The sequence below is a fragment of the Nanorana parkeri genome, unplaced genomic scaffold, assembly GCF_000935625.1.
Source record: "Nanorana parkeri isolate BGI_ZX_2015 unplaced genomic scaffold, ASM93562v1 scaffold1015, whole genome shotgun sequence".
Taxonomy (NCBI): domain Eukaryota; kingdom Metazoa; phylum Chordata; class Amphibia; order Anura; family Dicroglossidae; genus Nanorana; species Nanorana parkeri.
In genome coordinates, this window is record NW_017307283.1 from 576,685 (window position 1) to 602,997 (window position 26,313).

General features: G+C 41.8%; 1 protein-coding gene across 2 annotated transcripts in view; it reads left to right on the forward strand.

Annotated features, from left to right (window-relative positions):
• Positions 1–26,313, forward strand: part of AXL (AXL receptor tyrosine kinase) — a 74,024-nt gene that overhangs the window by 13,496 nt on the left and 34,215 nt on the right. For both annotated transcript variants that reach the window (XM_018567167.1, XM_018567168.1), the window contains exons 2-6: positions 4,186–4,384; positions 8,066–8,166; positions 9,637–9,819; positions 19,292–19,372; positions 23,695–23,810. In XM_018567167.1, the coding sequence (XP_018422669.1) occupies positions 4,186–4,384; positions 8,066–8,166; positions 9,637–9,819; positions 19,292–19,372; positions 23,695–23,810 (680 nt within the window). The remainder of the gene's footprint in view (positions 1–4,185; positions 4,385–8,065; positions 8,167–9,636; positions 9,820–19,291; positions 19,373–23,694; positions 23,811–26,313) is intronic.

Consider the following 26,313-nt stretch of genomic DNA (forward strand, 5'->3'; position numbering starts at 1 on the left):
TTGGGTTTAGATATACATTTATAATTACTTACAAAAATACTGTATGGCCACACATGTTGGGATGACGGATTGTGAGAAATCTATGATCTGCAGCCAGTGTGTTGATCTGAGATGCCACCAATTGCAGAGTATTAGCAGTGAGGGCTTGATTGCTATGTGACATGTTTACTGAATATACAGTACAAGCTAATGTTAGTGAGGATCTATAGCAGGGTTTATTTCAAATCCATAAAACAATGGCCGCCAGACCAGTGACCAGTTCCTCGGTTGAGTGCTACAATCAATAATTTATTATGAAACTTTTTATTACGAAAAGTGTACATCCACTGAATACACTTAAGCTGGGCATACATGGTTAGCATTTCAATTGAAAATGATCGGAACACTTGTTCTCTATTCTAGTAGTTAAGTCAAATTTACAATAATTTTTTAAGAAAAAAGTTGAAGGAAAAGAATGGAAATTTTTCTCAAATAAACAAATTCATAACAGTTTTATTTGGGAAAACTCCTTTTGTTTTAAAGTTGAATACTAAATCAGAACTACACCCTCCTATCCCCTACAGCCAAGGAAGGTGCCATCTTGGCCTCTATTTGGATTGCAATTGCCATGGTGCTGCACATGTGACCAGCTATGACACCAGCCATTTGATAGCTTGAAATCGGTTGAGAGCTGAATTAAGCACACTGCAAAACTTGACAGTTGGTGTGCCTTGAAAGTAAGGTTGGCCATACACTGCTCTATTTCTCTCATTCAACACGCGGGCTGAATAAAAAAATTAGAGCAGATTCCTCCATTAACGCTACAAGTGCGTTGACCAAGGAATCCCTGCTGTTATTTTTGTATTCTGAAAGCGGCCATCGGCCCGTCAGAATACCTGAACATGTTCTGTTTGTTCAAAGATTTTCTGACTGGCTCCTTCATAGTTACATAGTTACATAGTTACATAGTATTTGAGGTTGAATAAAGACACATGTCCATCAAGTCCAACCTATTGTGTGTGTGTGTGTGTGTAAAGATAGATCAGCTGAATGAGGGATGCTGGTCAAAAGGGTGCCGACAGTGGCATTTACTTTGTGCCACCTTAACTGTTTTGGGAAACAGTTAAATGGGTGGGTCTAGTTCCACTTTAAAACTAAACAAAATTTTGAATGACGTTCGATGTTTATTGTATAATCAAATGTTCTGAAGAATTTTTTTGGATGAATGTTTGTATGAAATTCTAACTGTGTATATCTAGCTTTAGACTGACACTGAAGTTAATGTGCAACTGAAATTTTTAAGCCGAGTGGTGCGAACAGGGCCACCCGCAGTTTGAAACTTGGCCAATTCAGCAGGAATGGTCCCCAATTCAAGCTGTGTTTGGCTAGCTTTAGATGTACTGCAACTCATATAATTGGGCTAATTAATGAACAATACTGAGAGATACTTTCCCCTCTTTATATACAATGAATAAATATTATATCCATTCCGAGGAGTTGTGGAATACATGGGAATACCTGATATCTGCTGCTCTAGACACACACAGTGATAAGAGTCAAAACTTTTCCTAAGTCATTGTCTATATAGTGATAAGATTATACCATATGATATAATAGTGGAGCAAATCTATGCTGATAATCAGTAACAAGATAATAACAGCCTATTGAATGCCCCAACAAACATGCTGCTTTGTAACACAATGGAAAGTCTTTGCGTCTGTTGTGCTCGTAGTAATCTAAGGTAGAATTGTGTGGAAACTAAGAGACAATCAGCTTGCAGTGTATGTTGAATGAGTCAGTAGGTCTTTGGCAAGACACACACAACCAGTACATGAGGAAACCCATTCATTATCAGAGAGAAAAGAATGATTCAGCTACACAGAGTTATCGGTCAAAGGCTCCGGCTCTCTTGCAAAGTTACTCTGGGACAATGACATCTCTACACGCAATGTCCTCACAGCAAGCCGACTGCTAGAAGTTCATATGAGTACAAGACAAAAAGGGACATAACTGTAAACATTCTGAATAAGTTAAAGACAAGTTCTACTGGGAAAATGTAATTTCAGTTCAGTGGGCACAGATTTAGTATTGGAATATTTATCATGAAAGGGAAACTATAATGGTTTAGAGTTTATTATTTAATCTCCTTTTTAAAGCCTAGCTCTAGGTAAAAAAACTACCCTTGCAGTGGGGCTAACTGTCACATACCTGAAGGAGGCCAAGCAATGGGGGTGGACATCCCTTGCACCTCCTGTCCAGCAATCCCTGGAGTTGAGAAAGGGTAAGCAGGAGCTTGGAGAAGTGCCTGTAGCTGGCTCAGATGCAGCAGAGTCAAAGGCAAGCCAAAGGTCAATCACAGCCAGGCAATGCAGGTACACAGGGAGCAAGCCAGGAACTAAGTTGTGAAGCAAGCCAAGGTCAAGCACAGCCAGGCAGGGAAGGTACAAGATCAGGTCAAAGGAAGCAGAAGCTACTTCTCAGCTAGCTACTACTCAGCAACTTCCCTTGATAAAACTCTGGGTTAAATAGGCAGCCCATGCTTAAATATGCTCATGCACCTGTGCATTAATCATGTAATCCCAGGCCCAAACATGTAAGCCTACCAACGTGAACAACATCTATACATATTTGTCCTGGCATAGGTGCATGCTTGACCGTGCACACATAGAGGTCTTTGAGCATGGTCATGCACCTGGTTTTCCCGACACTACCTGAACTGCAAGGGTTAACTGCTTTTTAATGCCCAGTGTGGGGTTAAGAACTTTTACTTACCTGATCCTCACTCCCGCAGGCTCCAAGACTTCTGCTTACAGCCTCTTCCCCCCTTCAAGGTCCACTGACATCATCATGTCTAATGCAGGGTCCGTAGCCCTGCATTATCCATGAAGATGTTGAGGGACAGTCCACAAGCCAGAGCGGAGAGGTGAGTGGGGATCAGGTATGTAAAAAACCTTTGTTCAATACTCCTAGACAAAAAGGAGCCGTTAAACTTTGCAGTATGGAAGTAATCTGACTGCAAGGGGAGTTTATTTTATTTTTTTTAATTCTTTATTTGTCAACAGCATTGTACAACAGTTAACTGAACAACTGAACAAACTGAAGAGAGAAGCCGATTGGTTGCCATGGGAAACTGCTCCAGATTTTGCCTGCTCCGGCTTTGATAAATTCCCCTCTGTATATTTTAAACTGATGTACGGTATTAAAAAAAAATAAACAAAATAAAGAAGAATGCAATTACTGAAATCCCATATAAGTGCTAAAGTTTTTATGTATTTTCAAACCTTTTCAATCTTTTTAAATCTGCAACTTTTATTAGAAAAAAAAACCTGGTGACCCCGCCATGACAATTCTGTGAAGAAATTTGCCAAAACAGTATTTTATGACAAAAAAATTTAATTATTTAGAATAAACAGAACAAATTAAATGCCATCCAATTAAGGTTTAGATTTACTAATACAAATTGTTCCTTTGACAAAGAATTCACAGAGCAGAATGACGTTTCTAAACAGAGAGCACAACATGAGCACTGTATGTGGTGGAAGGTAGATGCCAGCCGCATAGCAGGAAAAGTTGGACACACACTGTTAGATTTCTCTCGTTCAGCTAAAACCTAAAAGGTCCCCCATCCATGCTGTTTAGCACTGATGGGCTATTGTATTCTCTGTACTCACTGTTTGTCTGGCTTTTATGATTTTTCAATTGGTTTTGCAGGCAGGACCACCCATGGTTAGAACATTGTCTGTCTTCTATGAATGAGCCAAAATTCTAACAGTGTATGGCCAGCATTAGAACCTGATTCTGGCCCAGTCATTGTTGACCCCCCTATTATATAAGCCAAACAGTGGCATCACCTTCCCACTCTCCCCACCTCGAGAGATGACAGTTTTTAAAACTTAGCTTTCCATATCAACAAAGATCATTATAATTAATTTTTGAAAAATTATATTATATTACAGAATACTAAATTGTATGTGTACCTAGTATGTGGGTGTTTAGACTGACAGACTGTGTTTATTTTATACATACATTTTCTTTCTCTAAAATATATTGCCATTGCTTCAACACCTTTCCACCAATGAGTTGATTGACATTAAGATAATGTTGGTATAATAAAAATAAAGATTACGTTAAAAAAAAAGATAATGTTGGTAGAATGTTCTGCATAGACCAATATGATCATTCTAACTATCCATTTCTATATTCCAGATATCTATTTTACATTGAATCCACCCAATGTCACCTCCTCACTTGGGAAGGATATTGTTCTTCGATGTATTGTAAGTGGAGAAGGGGAACCTCCAGATGTGGAATGGCTGAGGGATGGGGAAACTTTGGCATATGCTGACACTAACCAGATCCAGATGCCACAAGATGATGACAAATGGCTGGCCATCAGTGAACTGAGGTAGGTGGAATTCCTAACCCGGAGATGAGAAAGTCATCCTGGAGGAAATCTGAGAGTGAAGAGGGGCCAACTTTCCATCTAAGCAACCTGTCACTCTCCTAACATATTCTGCATGTGTATTAATGAACTGCCAGTCTTCTGACTTTGCTGACTGCATACGTGTCAGTGATTCAGAAGTTAGTGAAGCCAGTGGGCCACCTTTAGAAGTTGAAGAAGGCTTCAGTATTCTCAGAATCACAGACCAGCAGCCAGCAAAGTCAAAACTCCTCATCTGCATACTTGACTCAAAAAGAATCAATGCCTGGGGATTAGCACTTGACAGCCAGGCAGCAAGCATTTTTTAAGATACCAGGTTAGGAATGGCTGCCCACATTTTTCTGAGAACAGGCTTCCTTTAGGCCCCACCTACATACTGTAAAATCAGAATCAGAGAACTATAGAAACTTTTATCAGACATGAGAATGATAAAATCCAGAGGTAATTTAAGGATATCTATCTATATTTACAAACACATGGGAATTATATGATAGCTTTTTATGTCTTGGGTTAAAAGGCCATGTGTCACAAATATCATTCAGTTTCTTGTTAGGGCAACTATCCTAGCGACTGGCACATAGCATGCTATAAATATCAACCTGCCCGGTCACCATGATTAGCTCTATGTTATGTGAAAATTTTGTGTTTCGGGACTGGAATGTGACCATTAGCATATCTAAGTGTGGGGAATTTCAGTGCTGTAAACACGAATAGTTTGAGCAGGATGTTGGAGGGACTTGGACTTCATCGAAAGCAAAGGACACGAGGTCAGAGCAGAATGTGGAAGGAAAATGAAGTAAGCCTATGTGAAGCAATGTGAACTTCTAATTCTGGGCTGGTCCTGCCATACACTTTTGACCCTATGATTCTGTTCTATTCATACTTCTAAACTCGCACTGTGCTTTTATTTTCCATTCCACTTTGATGTTCAGACAACACAAGAACAACACTATCACTGCATACATGCCTGTACTAGTACACACACCATATTTTTTTTTTTTTTTTTTTATTGGCCTTATATGGGCTGGAATGCCCCCGGAGGTTTTCCATTAACTACATTGATGTATTGGGGGGCTTCCATGGTCAGAGGATCCTGAGATTATATTGAATGTCGCATAGCTTTTAGTAGTGTCTAGTGGCAGACAAAGCCACCGAAGAGCCCCCAATTCAACTACTGCCCATGTGCAAACACATAGAACAGGGGTAGTCAAACTTCGGCCCTCCAACTGTGGTGAAACTACAAATCCCATTAGGTATTGCAAGACTCTGACAAGCAGAGGCATGACTTCCAGAAGCGTGATGGGATTTACCGTTTTCACCACAGCTTGCTTCCCCTGACTTAGAATATGTATCTTTTCACCAGACCTATAAGTGAGTAGTGTCCAGAATAATAAAACAATGAAAGTGAGTCCCAGCATGACCCACATTTAGTATACATGGACTTCTTTGTTCCAGAGGGCCCTTGCGTGCCTGGATCACCATTGTCCAGTCATGCCAGCAAGGTCTCTAGCAACATTGTTTTGAATATTGTGTTACTTAAAATTCACAAAGTTTTTCTAAGATGAGTGAATAATTAAACACAATATTAAAATCACACATTTCTTAAAGCAACCTTTTCCAGGATGTAAATCCTCAAGTGTAATAGCCACAGTGTAGTGTAGACAGCTGCAGATGCCTCTATGTACCTTTTGGCTGCACCTTCAGCACCTCAGGCCTTTCCAAACCCTCTGATATGCAAATCTTGACTTTTTGTTATAAAGTCAAGGATTGGTGCAACACTTCCATTTTCTACAAAGTCATGGTTGGTCTCAAACAGGGAGTTACAGAGGAGGATGAAAGTTGAGATGGGGCTGCCTCTATTTTCAGGGATCCAATGGCACTGACACCACCCAAAGGTAGGTGCATCGCCTTCTATGTATCACTTTGGAGGGTTTACAGTAAAAATAAGGCACTTTAAACCCTGCACTATCTTAACTTTATTGACCGCAGGCTAGTACATTAATTACCCATTATTAGTCTGCCTCTTGTGATAGGTTCCTTCCCTAAAAATGATTGTGACTTTTTTTTTTCTGAAGATGTGAGCTATAAATGTTCTGGAATGTTACTTTTCCGGTTTGCTGACTGTATTTACAAGGTTTTTTTTTTCTACAGTGCTAATACAGAGTCAGCCCTCTTCTATAAAAAACATTTGGCTTTCTCTATCTTGGTAGTGTCCCCAGTCAGCCTTCATATACTTTTATTGTTAGATTAAGAGCTAAACTACACTTGCCGTTTTAAAGGAGAACTATGAGATGAGTGATTTCCACTCACCTCATAGTTCTAAGCCGACCTGTGACAATGAGACTGTCACAGGTCGGCTCAGTAGATCGGGAAGTGAGAGAACACATACCGGGTTCCCTCAGCTCTCGATCCTGTCACGGCTCTCTGCCGTGACAGGGGGAGGGGCTGGATTCCCCTCTCCCCGCTCCGATCTGCCAGCGCTGACTGGCGGAACGGACGGGGGAGGGGGCGGGTACAGCTGGCTCTGCCTCTAGATAGGCAGAGCCAGCTGTCACTCACGCAGCTGGGCGGATCCCGTCATCTACGTCGGGATCCGCTCCAGTTGCGGCGTCTCAGTATACCGCGAGCTGTAGCTCGCGGTATACTGAGCTTAGGGTAACGGGAGGACGCTAGTTTGTGTCCTCCCGTTACCCTAAGGAGAACTATGGGGAAAAACAATGACCCCATAGTTCTCCTTTAATCTCACGATTCAGAGTTTTGACAGTGACCTCATCTTTAGCACATTGAGTTTCATGGCTGCAAGTTAATTGTTTGCCAAAAACAAGTTAAATCTGTTATATTATGGGATTAAATAGCTCTTTTTTGTTTTTACCTTTGTGTTAATGACCTGCAATATACTGACATTCACTTTGTAAAGCCACTCTTTAGATCCCTTTCACATGGGCTTTCCGATCAGGTCCGTCTGTCAGTTTTTAAGGCAAATCTGATCGGAATCCCACTGTAAGTATATGGGCAGCCGAATCTAAATGGACAGGCATTCGTTTACATCTGTTTATGCCCGGCTCCGGAAAAGCAAACGGATCAGAGTTTTGTTTCGCTGGACCTGACCGTGCTGGATCAGCGGGTAATCTGATGCAAGAGAACACATGGCCATTTACATTCAATTCCCCATAGACCAACATGGTTCCGGTAATTTCATTTTTTCTTCTCCATCTGAAGATGGAGGAAAAACTGGACAGTCAGACATGGATGTCACAGCAGTGACATCCGTTCCCATCAGCAGGAGACCCGTGCATGGATCCCCTGTGAATCGGAACTGAAGGTGCTCGTGTGAAAGGGGCCTTATTCCTAACTGATGAACCTTGCGGCAGCATCTCACATGCAATGATCCTCATATACAATGTATTAGCCTTATTTGTGTGCAATTAAATGTTTACAGTAAATTCATTGCTGTATTCAATGCTGTATTTCCACACTGCTCTGCATTGTTTGATCTCTGTCACTGTACCTTCATCTTGTATTGACTGTTATATTTGAGCTTACATCCTTTATAATGGTACCGCCACCCTATTATACAAAAAATCTATAATTGTACAAAAACATTTCCTTTTTACTGAAGCATTTCATTTGTTCTTTTTTTTTTAGTATTCACTCTCTTCAGCTGTCAGACTCGGGCTGGTATCAATGTTCAGTGTCTGTTGGGGAAAATGCAGTGTTGTCTAATGCAGCGTATCTGCAACTAGAAGGTAAGACCTGACATCTGCTTAAAGGACAACTAAAGGATCATGTATGACAGTCTAAACAAGTACCAAACCTCAAAAAGTAAACAAAGAACTTCCTTTACTTTCCCTGACTGATCCAAATCCTCCCTCATTTGTGTCTCACACACTGCCCCTCCCAGACACTGCCGCTCATAGTGGGAGGGATTTAGCAACAAAAGACAATGCAGTCAATCCAGAATGCAGTGGGCAGGATTAGGTGTGGCCAGTTGCTGATTGACAAATTACAGGCTTATAAATCAGCTGTGACAATGTTGATAGCCATACCCATCACAACATTTTAAAATCTCACAGTAGGACAAGCAGACACAGCCTACATAAGAGTGAGTGAAATAACCTTTTAGATAAGAGTGAGTGATAACTCTGCTCTACATGTAGCAGTGGTGCAGCATCTTTGCCACCCCACCACAAGAAGCTGCATTAAGTGGACTTCACTCACAAGATCAAGAAGTATTTGTAGGACCTTGCAGAGGACTAAGCACATTTTGTTTTTAATGGGAGGCCATAGTTTAACTTTAATCACAAGCCAAGGCACCCAATACAGGACCTCATACATAATGGTGACTAAAGGAATAGCTGACTTACTGTTAGCAATAAAACACACATTAAAACACCTTCAGGAAAGGCCTGTCAACATAAAAAGATTGTTATGAACAATGAGGGTTAAATTGGCTATTGTTTACAAACAGTACTCCTTTGTATAATGCCAGTAAAGATAGTTTGTGGGCATTCTCTAGTAATAAATACGATTGTATGTGCATGAGTGTCGTTGATAGGCGCACTCTGCAGGATGAGAGTCAGACTCCTGGAGATCCAAACCACTGTGCTTTGTGAGAGCAACATCCTGGTTCTCCATTGTGCTGCCAACACAGAGCAGCACTCACAGTATTGGAAACACACACATTTTGCGAGTGCCATATTCTTTAAAAAATGTAAGGCTTCAATTGGACTTTATAGTGATGAGCAGTCCTAAATGTTGAGTTGTCACCAGGTGCCCTTGCTTCACCTAACCAACATTAAAAAGGTGTACAACGCACCTATCTATTTGTGTTGGGTTGTTTTACATTGGCTCTACTGCTACATGTGTTCAAGCCTACAACAGACAATGCCAAACTGCTGATCTTTTAATTTGTAATGAAGCCGTGGTGATAGTAATGAAGGCATCCACCCTTCTTAACCTAACATGAACACCTGCATCACTATTTAATGACCGTGAAATGTTATCGGCCATGTTTTTTTATTAAGATGGGATGTGGTTAGCTAATGAGAAGAGAAAGTGTTCCGTAACAAAAATATTTTTTAATTGAATTGCTTTTTTGTTAATGTTGATGTGATCAAAGTATTTATTTTGTGCTAAAAACAATTAAATATATTGAACTATGCGTCTCTGAGGCAATGTGCTACGGCTATAATATTAGCATTCTTTGGTTCACCCAGGTTTGCCGTTCTTCACTGATGAACCTGAGGACATGCATGTCTACTCTGGTGTGCACTTTAATCTGAGTTGTGATGCTCATGGACCTCCTGACCCTGTGATGGTAATATGGCTGCAGAATGGTGTGCCCCTGAACTCCTTGACCGATGAGCTGGCATTGACACCATCATTCCTGCAAGTGAGAGGTGAGAGGCCTGAAGTTCAAGTCTAATTATAAGTGTGATGTTATGAGGTTGGGCAGAAAGCTTATGTGGTAGTGCATAGCAGTCATAGAGTCTTTTACCAGGTGACCTATTGATTGATGCAGAAAGTGCAGTTGAGTGATTCTTTGGGACCATTAGGTTCTCAAGCGTCATACAATTCTAAAAATGGTTACATAGTTACATAGTATTTGAGATTGTACTCAAGATTATCTGATCAATTTACCATTACCAGGTGTGCAAAGCCTGGGAAGGGGGGCTTTTTAGAAACAAAGTTGCTATCACAATGAACTTGTTATATAAAATAATTTATTAAAATGGATTAAAGACAAGTATTGTTTTTACAGACTGGATACAAAATTGCGCATGATCCAATTGAGTCGATAGAGATAGTTGCAGTCACCTAATTAGTCATAAGAAAGATAAGACATGATATTATTCTTTCTTTGGATGCCTCAACATGTTTTGACTATAACAAGACTTCCTCAGGAGAACTTTGATGCTAGAAAACTAATCAATATAGACCAAATCGGTAACTATGTTGACATGTATCTAAACGTTCAAAATATATGACACATAGGGGGTGATTTACTAACCTAAACACACACACGCACCAGGTGTGTGTGCATTTTTACACAGCAAAATGTATTTAACAACCAAACACGAGCAACGTGTCACATTTTCATGCCGCTATGGCGCGTTTTTATGTATTTACGTACGTGCGCGTCATGTAGCATGAGCCATGATACAACACTTACCATTTAAAGAAAACAGCGAAATAATAAGTTCATTTTTGGTAATAATGTTGGACATTCTTCGAGCACTCACATACCATGAAATTCGATAGTGTGTTGAGGTCTGATAGCTTGCCATCATCCCAATAAGCCTTGTAGGAACATGTCATCTCATTTCAATAGACAATAGGAAACTAATTAGTGATCTCACATACACTGGCTTACAACGATTTTGCTTCAGGCAAACCTGAGTGTTGTCAAAAGGAACTGTGAGCTTTCAACAATTATCTTATTGTTACATATGTGAAAAGGAAATGTTGTTTTAAAATGTCTTAATTATTATGATTTATATTTGACTAAGTCATAAGCATTTCCTCTGCTACTTCCTCACTTTCTTACTTTGTCTTAATGTTTTGGTTACTGACAGAGAAATAATTGTTACACAATAAACACATTCTAAAAAACTTCATGTTATTTCAGTATATTCCAATTTAAGTTATTACTTTAAAAAGAACTAAAGTCAAACCCTTTTTTTGGCTTTAGTCCTCTTTTGGGTCAAAGGAGTACATTTACTAATATAGTTCTGGGACCCAAGCTCAGCATATAGTGAGCAAGGGCCCGCTTTTTTCTGACAGCGCAGAGCCATGCTGCAACTAGGAAGGATCAAGACAATATTGTCAGAAACCACCATGCTGCCTGATTAACAGCTGGCTCTGCCTTTCTAGAGCTAGCTGTGCCTGCCCTCTCCCCTGTTTGTTCCTCCAATGAGTGCTGGAGGTATAGGGAGGGGTCCCTGTGGGGAAGGGTGACTGACAGTCGCCTCTCTCTGTAGAGAGAAGACCATACGCTGAGCAATCAACAGTTTGTGATGGCTCAGCTCTTGATCTATAGAGCTCAAATGTGATACCTGCAGTGTCACACTCTGGCTCAAAGTATTGGGAAGAGTACATTTTACCTCTTTTTCCTCTTTCTTTCTGATCTTGTGATGGGACAAGAAGTTAGAGGAATACCTTTAATGGGGACAACGAAAACCTGATAGACGTTTTAAATCCTTTTACATCCCATATACATCTTAAGGACCTTTGTTGATGGTCTTTGGGCTTGTGTCAATGGCAAACGTGGCTTGCTTTCAGTTGATTCCACTTGTAGTCACAGTGTCTCGACAGGTGTATTTGACCTGTAGATTACCCTGTTTTAAGTTGAATCACCTATAGAAGCAGTCCTGATGAAAACAAAAAGCCATTTAAAAAAGAAGCACCAATTGAATGGACAATACACGTACAGCCAGCTGATTTGGCCATGAAGGAGCAGCAGCATGAGTTATCTCTCCGCTCAGTCTGCTCTCTTCTTCTATTAGCATGCTCTCAGTATTGATTAGTTCCTATTGGTGATCTTCCCACTCCTGGTCGACAGGCTGCAGTATAGGTGAGCTAAGGAGTCTGATCTTAAAGCAAATTCATGTACTTACTTTAGTTTCACGTAATATGCCATTAAGGATATTTAAATAATTATACAACTTCATTCAAATATGTTTTTATATATGTTTGGAGTTCAACTTTAAAGGAGAACTATGGGGTCAGTGTTTTTCCCCATAGTTCTCCTTAGGGTAACGGGAGGACACAAACTAGCGTCCTCCCGTTACCCTAAGCTCAGTATACCGCGAGCTACAGCTCGCGGTATGCTGAGACGCCGCAGCCGGAGCGGATCCCGACGTAGATGACGGGATCCGCCCAGCTGCGTGAGTGACAGCTGGCTCTGCCTATCTAGAGGCAAGTGAGTGGAAATCACTCATCTCATAGTTCTCCTTTCAAGTATTTTTATAGAGTGTTTTGGATAGAGTAGGTAAGCATCAAAACCTCTCAGTTTGGCAAATTTCTGTTCACTTTCTGTAGACATAACAGGAAGTGAGAGGAAATGTCTCCAAAGTGAGGTAAGTCCTGCTCTGACAGTTGTCACTGCAACAAGTGTCCTCATTGGATAATGGTGACAACTCAAAATGTTGGCTTTATCCTCACTTTCAGCCCTGATGACAACGATCACTAGGAAAATGTAAATGTCCCCAGTAGGGATACAGACATAAAAAAACTGAATGAGTTGATAACCCTTTCCTAATCTACCAAAACCTAAAAAAAAAAAAAAAATTTGGCTTCAATATAGTTAATACCTTTTTTCGCTTTACTTCTCTTATGGGTCACAGGAATACACATACTAATGTACTGCTGTGACCCAAAGTCAGCATATAGAGGGCTACTGGAGAGCTGGAGGAACAGAGAGAGGAATCCCTGTGGGGGGCAATGAATCACAGTCACTACTTTGTGCAGGGAGAAGACCATGAGCTAAGTGATCAACGGTTCCTTGATCACTCAGCTCTTGGTATATAAAGCTGGTGTACTGCAGTGTACTACGCCGGCTCTAAGTATTGGGAAGATTATATTTTACTCTCCCAATACTTCTCCTTTAAGATTCAATAGTCAGCTTTTTTACATGTCTATCAAGGATCTATTTGCTTTGCATTCTTCATGTTCCCTGTGTTTCCCTGCTCTGTGAACTGAGTCTTTTTGTGTACTAAAATTCCAGTTCTAGGCCTCTTGCTATTTTATGTTCCAGGACCTCAGAGACCCCGTCCTACCACTTGTGTGGTGTTATGTCTACTGCCTTGAGACCTTGATATTGGCTCATTGCCCACTTTGATTTATCTTTATATACATTATTTTTCTTTATGCACAACATGGCTAGACTTGACTTTGTAAGAGCCAAAACTAGGGCAGTCCTAGACCAAAACAGTCAAGAAGATTTCATCTCTGGAGTTCCCCTGAGTTTTAGGAAACCAGTGCATTACTCAGCTTGCTTTTTCACCCAAAGTTGAAATATTCTTATTACAATAATACATAAAACATTATCTCCTAAGTGTCCTGACAGAGGCCCACTGAAAGGGTGCAGGAGAGTCAAACAACGCACAAGTCAGGATAATTTTGGCAGACCCTTTAAACGTCCTAGTGATGTAATACTCTTCTTAGCATTGATCAATTGGGATTATCTAACTGACTGAGGCCATCTCCTTCCTGTGGGATTTACTAAATCGTGACCTGCTGGAGGTACTTATAAAGGGCTGAGATCCAAGGAGATGCTAACAATTAGGATGGTCAGGGAAGACAGGAGAGGGAGTCTTGCAGTCTCCTCTCTTACTTCTTCCATGCCGTGATTGCCTTCCAGGGACTTTTCCGTCTTTTCCTATTCTTAGCGCTCTTATTGCTTTGTCTGTTTTTGGGGGAAATTCATAATTTCCACTGACATCTGTCTCCAGAGAATAAGGGAAGCAGAAAATCTGCAGAGTTGGCAAGTGGGAGGGAGTGAAAACCCAAGACATAAACCAAAAGCACATTGCTTATCCGAAGGACGGGACACGTCAATGTACTTAAAATCTTTTTATTTACTAGTACTTTACTTTTCTGTTATGGTGATGAGCATTGAATACCACTAACAATACTGTCTGAGTCATTCCAATGTTTATTAATAAATGCAACGACAGGCAATTGTGAGCAAACAATTACAAGCAGGCTTAAATAGTAGATGCAGTATTTACAAATATACATAATCTTGTCCTAAGAAAGCTAAGAAGAACAATGGAGCGGTAATTAATAGCAGCCACATAGAAATCTGCTTTTGTTATTTTATTAACTTGCTAAAAGTGTTAACACTGGAGCAAAGAAAAGTGATTGAATGACAGTACTAGCCAATGGCAAACTACACATGCTATTTGTGCAGTACAAAGGATGTATAGTACTAGAGCCTATCGGGTACAGAGGGGAAACATGAAAGGGATTTGGTAGTGAAGGAATAGAGAAGAAGAGCTCTCTCTATCAATGTTGATCATTTTGACCCTGTGTAGAGAGGCCAGGCATCAATAAAGATATCTCTTTAAAGGGAACCTGTCATTTTAATGTAACACTTGAACCCAATTCATAATTTGCAAATGGCAGCTTCCACCTTCAGAGTCTTGAGCTATGACATGTTCCCTTACCCTACCTACTCTCAGTGAATACTCTGAGACCCTATAACCAACTGAGGCAGTGATAGTCTCCTAGGGTGTTTAAGAAGATCACTTAATATATGTACAGGGGCTGTACAATGTACGTGGTGTCACAGTTCAGCTGCAGAGTCACAGTATGTTCAGACCTCTTTCCCCTGGTTCTACATGCATGCAGGGCTGTGCTGTGGTTTGTAGTTCTCCAGGCCTGTGCTCTGTTCCTAACTTGCTCTCACACTAGTCTGGCAACTTTGGGCATTGACCAACTTTTCCTGCTAATTCTTATGCAGCTTCTCAGCAAATCAGGGCGGTCAGCTTGTGGCCAATCTTGTGATTCCCCCCTCTTGCTTACTCTAGTTAAACTCAGTGCAGCTCACGGCTCGCAGCTCGAGGAATGCTGTTCTAAGCTAGATGCCGAGCCCCCTTTTTTGCTGTTGAAGCTGAATTCCTTGAGGTTTATTCATGAACAGACCTTTGGCTTGTCACTGGAAATCCTTTTCTTCAGCCTGCCCTGACCTTTGGCTTGTCCCTGGAAATCCTATTCTTCAGTCTGCCCCTAACCTTCGACTTATTCCTTGAAATCCTAGTTGTTATCCTGCCACTGACCTTTGATTTGTCTCCTGTTATACGTGTCCCCAGCCTGTTGGCTCTTTTGGCTAAATAGACACAAAGTCCCACAGACACGTTGCAAAATCTTGTGGAAAGCCTTTCCAGAATAGTTGAGGCTGTTATAGCTGCAAAGAGGAGGAGGCATCACCATAATAATGCCTAAGGTTTTGGAAAGTGATGTCCAACTAGCTCATTTAGGTGAGATGGTCAGGTGTTAGTAAACCATTGTAGCTGAATGTGGACCACCAGCTGAGAAAGGCAAAAGACCTGTGCTAAACTTACTATCTGACCACCAAGAAGGCAGTATAACCATACAGGTTATGATGAAGGAGGACTAAAACAATTCAAAATGCCTCATTCTAAGACACCCTGAGGGTGCCCATTTGGAACATTTTACCTCACCTTTTGTTCTAAGGACTCTAAATATTCCCTCACTTTCTTCCTCAGTGACAATGGTCCCCAGTAAAAATAGAGGAGTGAATCTCTACAATTGGTGCACTGTGCTACTGTGCTCACTATCTGACCACCCGGCAGCCACTGAGCTCACTGTGCTCACTATCTGACCACCCAGCAGCTTCTGTGCTCACTGTGCTCACTATCTGACCACCAAAGAAACCTTCAGGCCAGCATCAGTCCTTTTAATTGCAAACAGGCCAATGATATTATATAAGAGTATAGTAAAGGGATGCTGGAAGTTCTCTTCTCTGAGTGATGTCACTAAGCTGACTACAACGCAGCTGTGTTGTTGTCTCCATTGCTCTGTCTATGGAGGGGAGGGGGGTAAACCAAGGTCTGATAAATTCCAGATGCTCCAGTTTCTCTGTGACACATCTGGGAGAGTTTAGAGAATCTGGTGCCCAGCTGAGGGGGCATTGTGACTCTGCCATTGGGATTGTATGTTAGGAGTTTGTGTACAGTACAGGTGACTGGAGGGGTGCAAGTGATGCCTGTTGTCTCCCTTCCCTCTTGCTGTTCTGTGTCCCCCCTCCCCATCAGTTTGTGCTCCCTGCGCCCATCCTCAGTCATTGTCTGATCCGCATTCCTCTCTCTGTGGTATTTTCCCTTTTTCAATCTCACGCTCTCCGGGCACAGTTATTATTAAAAGCATTTCCTCCCTAAATATACACACAGACAATTGCTGTTTATTGAAACGAGCAAAAAACACTCACATGAACCCCAAATATTCCACATGGCAGTAATTAATGTAACAATGCATAGTAAAGACAATGCGCACATTCCATGGCGGCGCTGCAACTACAGACTTATTTATGGTGGAACGTTTGGTTAATATGAAAAACGCTTTTTATTAAACGTGATATAAGACGAGAGGACGCAGAGGAACATTCCAATGTGCTGCTGCGGAGGGGACAGACTGGAGTGAGCGGTGTGACAGCTGGCTGGGTTCGAGCTTTGGGTAAGTATATCCTTGTTATTTTAGACCCTGGACATAAACAAGCACTTAACGTGACATTAAAGGCTATTTTTTCCCCCCACCCAATGTTAGTGTCAAGACTTACCTTAAATCATGCCTCTTGATCCGATCATATTCCTCCTTACTGTCTTTTTCTGCTGTCCCTCCAGCGCTGGTGCTGGTCTCTGATCCAGCGCTGACTCCTCTATCCTCCTCTTCTCTGATGTCCCACGGAGTCTGTGCGGGTGCACGCTGCTCCATAGACTTACCTTGTGTCTCTCCTCTTCTCCCGGCCGAACATCTGAACTGCGCATGCGTCTGCCCCAAGATCCTTTGCGGCCGTCCAAGACTTTTCAAATGTTCGGACGGGAGTGCCCGGCGAAGACACAGGTAAGTTTTAACCTATTTCAAAAGGTTTTGTTTAAAAATAGAAAGTTTTTGCATACATCTACTGCTTGCTAGATATATGCAAAAAAAACGTGAGGGTTTAATAACCCTTTAACCCTTGCAGTGCAGGGATAGCCCCACTTCAAGGATTAAAAAGAAGAATCCTGGAGTTCTGCTTTAGAGCCTATTCACACTATCCAGTGCGTTCAGGTGGTTCACCGTTCCGCCCGCAGTGTGACCGCCCACACCGGAACATGTGGTACAGCAATGCCCTGAGTTGCAGTGCGGTGCAATCGCAAAAAATAGTGCATGCCTAGTGAAAAACTTATGATCAGCAAAGCTTTTCTCAGTCGGTCACCAAATAGAAGCCATTGGATAAGCATTACAGCCAGTCAACTAGCAGTTTCATAAGGAGGTGAAGCCTACATATTCTTCCCAGCTCAGGTTTCCTTTAAGGTTTTCTTCTGTGTTCTGTTAAGATTTTGCACGTCTGGTCCTCCCCATTCCTTGCTGTGGAGGCTGATATAGCCAGTGACGTACTAATAGTTATGCTTTGAATGTTTCAGCTATTAGATCATATTAAATGGAACAGTTAGATTTGCTCTCCTAGTGAAAGATTTGGAAGCAAAACTCCTTCCCTGAGGAGACCTTATATTTTCATGACGGGCCAAGACTAATATTCATTCATAGAGCCGGGCAGGGAGGGGGGCCAGCAATGTACAGAGGAGAGGTAACTGGCTCCAGGACCATGATACTCATCCATATGGTTTGTGATCTCAGTGTTGTTATCATTGTTTATTTTTATCTTCTGCACAAGATCGCCTTTCTCTGGTTGGGTAATAAATATACTCCCTGTGCCGATATGTTTTGGGGGTTTTTCCCCACTTATGCATCTATATGGATTTCTATAATGTAAATTATATATTACAGTATATATTTCATGTATATTATACATTATAAGCGTATCTTTATTGTTGAGGTCTAAAATGTTCATAAATCTCTACAATGAACTTATTTGCTCCCTTTTGGTCTGTTAAAGCTGAACTCCAGGCATAAGAAAGACATACATTTATGCAGATCTGTATTAATAAATACACTATTAATCCTCTTGTAAGCCACTGTACAGCTAAGCTCAGAATGGGAGAGGGAGAAGCAGCATGATGAGGTAATAGCTGTGCTACTGCGCTCATGTGCTAACAAGTAACAGGCTGATAGGCGGGGAGAGCAGAGTGCCAGAGAGATGAGCTCATCAGTCTGCTGCTTCTCCTTTCCAGACCAGTCAGAAGCTGGGGATAGGGAGAGGATCTGTAAGTGTTTCTTACAGAAGAACTCTGTGCAAAACTTGTTTTAACCTTTGTAGTGGGGCTACCCCTGCACTGCAAGGGTTAAGTGCTCATTTTGGCCTAGGTGTAAAAATAACAAAGTTATACCCGAACCTCACAGCCAGTTGGATGTTACAGCAATCCCTCCAGCCTGTCTCCTCCTCCGCTGCAGGATGGTATGGTCTATGGTATGTCCCTCAGCGTCCTCACGTCCTATACATTGTGTATGGACATGATGACTCACAGAGGAACCTTACACCACTGCAGCGGAGGGGGAGGCTGGAAGGACCGGTCTAAGAGCCAGCCGGCGCCAAGGATCAGATGAGTATATTTTTTTATTTTAGCACCTAGACAAAAATAAATGTTAAAGGAGAAGTATGGGGTCAGTGTTTTTCCCCATAGTTCTCCTTAGGGTAACGGGAGGACACAAGCTATTTACCTTTACAATTCCTTTTCAATGCTACAATGAAAATAAACATCAAACAGACCTTCCGGTATGTCCAGGTGTCAGTGCCGTTTGTCTTATCCGCAGATCAGTTTTCACACAAGCAAGAGTCTTTCAAAGAGTATACAATGGGGGGAATTTATCATAGCAATTGCGAGTGTTTGAACTCTCATATGGTCGCACCGGATATATTTGCGCCAGATTTATGTTGCTAGTGTAATGTTCATAAATGAGATTAAATAGACTCCAGGAAAGAAGACTTGTAACTCCAGGCAAAAAGCAAAGCTGTCGCTTCTTGAAGGTGGTCATGGGGACTTCTTAAGTAGCGATTGGTGATGCTCCAGTTTCACACAGCTGCAGGACAAGCGCAGAAAAGGCCCAAAAATGGACATTTGTGGAGGTTTACAGAACAAAGGGATTTTGGCCCAAAATAGAGACATTCCTTTCACAAGAGGGACAGTTGGGAGTTTGTGATACTGAATATTGTGCAGTATTTTATAATATGGGTTCTCTTCTTTCTAGGCTTGAATAAATCATCCATGTTTTCCTGTGAAGCTCATAATGGAAAAGGTGTGACAACATCAAGGACTGCAACAGTTAAAGGTATACTATAAAGTCTAATGGGCGCTTATACAATGTACTATACGGTATAAATGTTCCACCGGTATATAGTTCACATTATGGGAGACAAAATAGACCTAGCATTGTACAGTGTGTGGCTTCATGGAGTTGAGACCAGTTATTGTATCGAGCAGCAGAGAGGAATCAGATCCTGGATTGTACAGTTTGTGGGTATTAGCGGGTGTACTAAATACTAAATTTGGTAATGTACAGTATATGTGTATGTGTGTGGGGGGAGAGGGAGTTTTGTAGGTGGGGGAATTAGATCCTGTATTGTACATAGAGTGTGTATGGGGGGTAAAGTTGGGTCAGATCCTGTAATGTAGGGTGTGTTTGGGGCGTGGAATCTATTTTATAGTTTGTGTGTAGAGGGAATATTCTGTAATCTACCATGTGCATGGGGGGTGGTTGAAGGAGGAGGGTAGCGATTAAAGTTGAGTTATATCCCATATTGTTGAGTGTGAGTGGGTATTCAATGGCATTAGATCCATGGTGGTGGCCCTGGATCCTGTATTGTACAGATGGTGGTTTCCCTGGATCCTGTAATTTACAGATAGTGGAGGCCTTGGATTCTGTATTGTACAGAATGGTTGGGTAGGGGGTAAAGCTGGGTTATATCCCATATTGTACAGTGTGGATGGTTAGGTGGTGGCATTAGTTCCTGTATTGCACAGAATAAATGGATAGGGGGTACAGTTGGATTATATCCCATATTAGAGAATGTGAGGGGTTATTTGATGGTATTAGATTCTGTATTGTACTGTGTAGGCAGTGTAGGCTGTGGCGTTTGATCTGGTACTGTATAGAATAGGTGATGGCATCAGATCCTGTATTGTACGGAATGGTTGGGTAGGGGTAAAGCTGAGTCATATTCCATATTTTACATTATGGGTCGGTAGGTGGTGGCAATAGATCCTGTATTGTACAGAACGGGTGGGTAGAAAGTAAAGCTTGGTTATATTCCATATTGTACAGTTAAGGTGTGTAGGCGGTGGTGTTAGATCCTGTATTGTACAGAATGGGTGGTGGGAGTACAGTTGGGTCTTATCCCATATCCCGTACAGTGTGGGTGGGTATGGGGTGCCATTAGATCTTGTATTGTACAGAATAAGTGGTGGGAGTAAAGTTGGGCCCAATCTTATATTGTACAGAGAGGGGATCAGATCCTGTTTTTTTTTATTTTAACAAAAGATCTTTATTAAAAAAATTTTTTTTTTTCATATACAACATAACAAAAAAAGAATAATAAAACCAGCATATGGTCATGTACACAGGAAGAGTTGTGAGTACAGATAATTAGTAATAAGCGTCAACCTACTGGTAGACATTACTTGGCGTCCGTCAAAGAGGAACTAGGTTTGGTTCTTCCACGACATGTGCATCGAGACCCTACATGACAATACAGAATAAGTCTAAGAAACACCATCAACAAAATAGAACAATGTTGCGACAAATGAACCAAGGTGATACACGTTATGCGAATGTAAAAACAGCCAAATCAGTGTTTGTGTGGAGGCTGTTGTAGGATAGGCCTTAGGAACTGAGAAAGAAATCAGTCAAAAAGAGCATATGCGTAGTTTGGAGTACACAGAAAAGCATAGATGGTAAACATATGGGGAGGAACATCAGAGTAGACTGGAGGAGTCATGGGGTATGTAGAGTAAAGCGGACATCTTTTAACCAACATGCCTAGTTTACAGAAAAAGCTTTTTCCCTGAGGTTTGCTCAGATCCTGGATTTTACAGTGTTGGGAGGAGGTCTTAATGTCTCCCTACTATTTCAAAAATTAAAAAATTATTTTGACCTAGAGTTGGGCATTAATGGTTATGACAGGCTTGCTTCCACTGTGCCTCTGATTGTATCCTACAATAGTTCTGAAAGAAGGTTTAGATGAGAACTTGTTCCTTACATCATGGAGGGAGATGAGTAAGGGGTACAGCTATGACAGGGCAGACTGAGCCCTTTGTATTAAGTAGGGTGCTGGTATAAACACCGTTTCATGAACCCACGTCCTGCGGCTTCACGCTAATCTTTCCCACCTGTCTCCAGAGCTGGTGACACATCTCTGTGGAAGATTCTTGCATGAAGAATGTGGCTGATTCATTTGTTTAGATCCAGCATGGTCTGACACAGTGCCCACTCACTCCACTGGCATCCACGGGAGGAAGGGGAAGGAGGGCTCAGGCTTCTGTTAACTGCTCAATTTCTGCCGTGATTCATTGTATCACGATTTCCTCTCAATAAGGATTTTGTTTTTAACTGTTATATGCTCTTCCTCCACCTGCTGCCTCCCAGCTTTGAAATATGTTTGTAGAAATGAACCAGCAGCGGAACGAGATTGACTTTACTAGCTGAAATGTCAAATATTTTAACACCAGTCAGCGGTGAAGAATCTATCAAAAATGTGAACTTGGCAAATGGTATTAAAGAGTTCATAATCAGAACAATGTGTGGGTGTGTCTCAGTATCTGGATATATTAGTTGGTATAGAACTTACTTTAGTGTGAGAGATACGGGTCCATCCAACAAGGTCACATATAGATATGTCCTGTTTGCACTCCTTACCGAGTCAAAGAATAGACCTATAAATCAGGCGGGTACGATAAATCAAGTTTGAATGACAAGCATGTGTCATTAAATGGATTTTCTTCACATTTAAATGGTGTGCTGGTGAAGTTATTGGACTTTGTGATATTCACGGTGCCATCCGTGGTCACTTCAAGTACCCGCCTGTTTTATAGGTCTATTCTTTGACTGGGTAAGGAGTGCAAACAGGACATATGTCATTAATGTGTCATTAAATTGATTTTTTTTCACATTTAAATGGTGTGCTGATGACGTTTTTGGACTTCATTCAACAAGGTGACACAAAGTGCGCAAAGTTATTGCAACCAATCAGAAATCACTTTATGGAAGCATGTAACAAGTGAAACATGAAGGCTGCCAATTAAGTCCTTCTATAAATACTGGATGCCTGGCGGTCATACTTATCATGCTGTCATTGCCTTCAATATTTCGAGTCACTAAACCAAAACAAGTTTGCAGACGAGGACTTCTGACCTTCCTCTGACTTTCCTGATATACACAGTTTCCTGCAGAATCAGCTGGCCCCCCGAGCACTGGTCCTGATATCCAGTTTTAGGGTGGCTACTTTCCCTTGCAGAATCCTATGGAGCCACCCTTGTTTGTGCTAGTAAGCTGTGTGTGTGTCTCTACAAACACACAGACACAGCAAGGGAAGCCATTTCCATGCCCCCTGCTCCACTCTTCTCCCTCTTCTCAAGGCTTGTAGATGGACAGTTGCTTGAAACTATGCTGTTCCTTATAATCTTGTACTAGACAGGAAGTTCAGGGGAGCCAAGCTGAGAGAGCCAGAGCCAGCTGGTAGGAAAAGTGTAAAGAAATACTTTGCTGGGCAATGTATATTTGTTTGATCTGGATTCATTATTGAGAAAAAGTTTGAGACTTTAATACTACTTTAAATAGGTTTCTTTTGTTCCCGGGACATTACAATACGTATGATTTTTCCCGAATGAAAATCACATTCATGCTTGGAATTTTGTTTGTTCAGATATCAAACGTGTAAAAATTTCCATCCAGCTCCTTCAATTGTTCTTATCACTGTGGTTGAAAACAAAACATTAGAAGGTACTTCCCCTTTCCCAGGCGAATTTGGGAAAATGGAATTATCCCTACCATTTGGCTTACTTACCTTTGGCTGAACGCTCCTTCCCCTCCGCCAGTGACAATGGACTATTCATACAAATGGCGAACACTCACTGGCCAGCGCGGTCAGTTGACGGCGCTGACCAATGAAAAGTGCTTCTTGCTAAGAAGGAATATTCCAAAAACAAAAGTGTTTTATACAAAGTTCTACTGGTGTCTAGACGGAGAGAGAAGATTGGAGCCAGTGGGTCAGTGAACTGGCATGTTCAGAAGGAAATCAGCAATGGCAGCTCTCTCATACTTCTCCCATGACAGGTCTACTTTTGCCGACTTGACTGAAGTGAGCTGATTTGTGATTGGCCACTGCAGGTTAATGAGCTTTGGGGCCGATACATTATAAATGAGGGAACAAAATGGACATTGTTGCCCATAGCAGCCAATCAGAATTCTTTTAATTTTCCATAAAATGAAATGTGGCATTTGATTGGTTGGAGAATCTCCACGTTTTGCTCAGTTTCTTTTCTCCATCATCCCCATTGTTCTTAGCGGTGTTTTATTGAAGCAGTGAGATAATGTTTCACCAATGATGCTTTTTCTCAGTGTTAATCAGCAATTAACCATGTGTCTTCCATTTCCAGTTATACCAAGGAAACCAGTGGATCTAAAACTGGTGACTCGGAGTACAACAGAGCTGGAGATATCATGGCTTCCTGGAGAGAGTGGAGCCCACCCGGTGTCTGTGTGTACCGTACAGGTAAGTGCACATCGTTATAGATGCTGTATGGCTCCTGTAATCATAAACATGGCAATGTCATGTCAAAAGAAGTTTTCAATACTTTAAAAATGTGCAACGTTCATTAAAATGATCCCCGGTGATCCTGCCATAAAGGTCCTTGATCAGGCACTTCCTGTAATAGGGTGACAACACTCAGTCTCTCAATTGTGCTGCTGCGTTTTCAGTCTGCTGCACCGGCCTCCAATACAGATAACAACTGGACATATCAACACACATTTCGCCAGCGGTGGGCTTTGTAGTTCCACAGCAGCTGGAGGGCCGGAGTGTGCCCACCATTGCATTACGCTGACATGGGTCATGATCTCACCATCAGGAAACTCGTCCTAAAATTTGCCATACAGCCATTATTGGAGTGCATGTAGATGGGAATATTCTGCAAAGAGGCTGCAGGAGATCAGCAACACTAAATTGTTACAAAGAATAAAACAAATGTTTTATTAAAGAAAAAGAGATAGACATGGCAATTGTTTACCTGTACATGTACCCTATAAACCCAAGAACACTAAATCATGGTGTTTAAAGCAGAACTTTACCCAGGGGCATCCCGAGGCCAGGTCTAGAGACCAGGTGACACCCCGCCATGTTGTCATTGCGCGTATGCGTGACGTCACCTCGCGCATGCGCGATGACGTCATCGCGCATGTGCGGCCATCTGATTGATGCCTGCCGGCGGTCATCTTGGTGATGGACGCCAGCAGAGAGAGAAGGGGACGTTCACCTGGCGGGATGAGGTATGCCGCTGGGTCCCCTCCTCTCTCCTGACACTATGGGGCTCTCAATCCATGACCGAGTGCCCGACTTTTTAGAGGGGGTGACACCAAAATGACTGCGAGTCATTTGGTGTCTCCACCTCCAAAGGTGGCACCCGGGTGCGGACCGCACCCCCCTTGTGACGCCACTGACTTTACCCACCAATTTAATATCCCCAAAACAGTTACTCTTAAGACACGCAAAAATGTCAAGGTTATTTGTTGCCAGTTGCTATCGATCTTCTTCTAGGATCAAAGTGTTCTAATGTGACACCTTATATCTAAATGTAATATATTGCAGCATACCAGTCCTTAAATGTGGTGGGTTAATTAGTTTTCCCTTTATTCCTTTATTTTCACCTAGTTATCCTTCAAAATCACTGTCTTAAAGTGACTACACTCACTCTCTGTACTGTATCTATGTTGTCAGCCTAGGCAGGACTATAGAACATCTTCCCTCTTCATCTCCATAACATAGGGGGAGGTGCTCTGTCATCCACCGAGATAGGTAGGAACAATGCTAACTGATAAGAGTGCACAGGAAGTTATCAGCTCACCAGATTTCTGGCCGGATCAACAGGTAATTTTCACACTTATCAAACAGATATTACTAAACTTTCAATGGTATGTTTAAAGAAGAATTCCGGGCAAAACTGTTCTTAACCCTTGCAGTGGGGCTTAAAGAAGAACTCTGGGCTATCCCCGCACTAAGGGGTTAAGTAAAATTAAAAAAAAAGAGAACACATAAGAGACATTCATTGCTCGTGTGTTACACATATTTTAAAGTTTTTCTGATCCTCCTTGGACTGGAGTATACTGGAGTTTTAAGACACTGACAGTTTAATGGGTCGGCACTTCCTGGGAAAGAGTTTGATGACTGCAGTGGGTGACCTGCCATTAAAATCCATAACCTTTGCCTTTTGGACTTCACACATCTCCAGTGAGTAGCTGCTTTCCACATAATGGGAGGTAATGGCATTGTCACATTCCTGGTGAGCAGTGGAGACAGTACTGGTGGGACACGGAACATCATTACTCACTGGTAACAATGGTGCCTGCTGAGTGTTACCGAATACCTTTCGGTGATCTGTCTTTTATCACAATCCCTGCACCGTGCAGAGGAAGGGGTGATGACATAGTTGTAGGCTGGCATGTTTAGTAAGTAGTAGTGGGATGAGTATCTGAAGTCTGAAGAACCTTCATGGACAAATAGAAATATTGAGTAGGGCAATTTCTGATACACGTCCATTAATTGTGAAGTACATCAATTCTGTTGTTAAAAACCATTATGTCTGAACACTTGCTACTTAACCAAGCTACTTTTACCAGCTTCAAAAATTATAGATGAAAGCTCAGAACATTTGGAGGGTTTTTCACAAAGCTGCCGAAAGGCCAAACGCTCAGCATGTTCGGCCGACCCGAAGTGCAGAAGGAGTCAGACTCAAGCTAGCGAAGGATCAGCCAAAGCTACGTCTAGATCCTTCGGCAGCTTTGTGAATAACCCTCTTGGTATTTTAATGCATTACTTGCAGCCTTGTCCCGTTCCATAAATCATTTTTTTATTTCCTTGCAATGTGCCTTTGAACTTGCTATAAAATGTGACTTCTTGAGGAAAAATCATTACCCTAGCACAGCCCCCCTCATTCCTTGCATGCCTTAGCCCTCTCCTCTTCTGGAAGTGTCTATTTCTGTCTGTGCTGGCCCAACTCTCC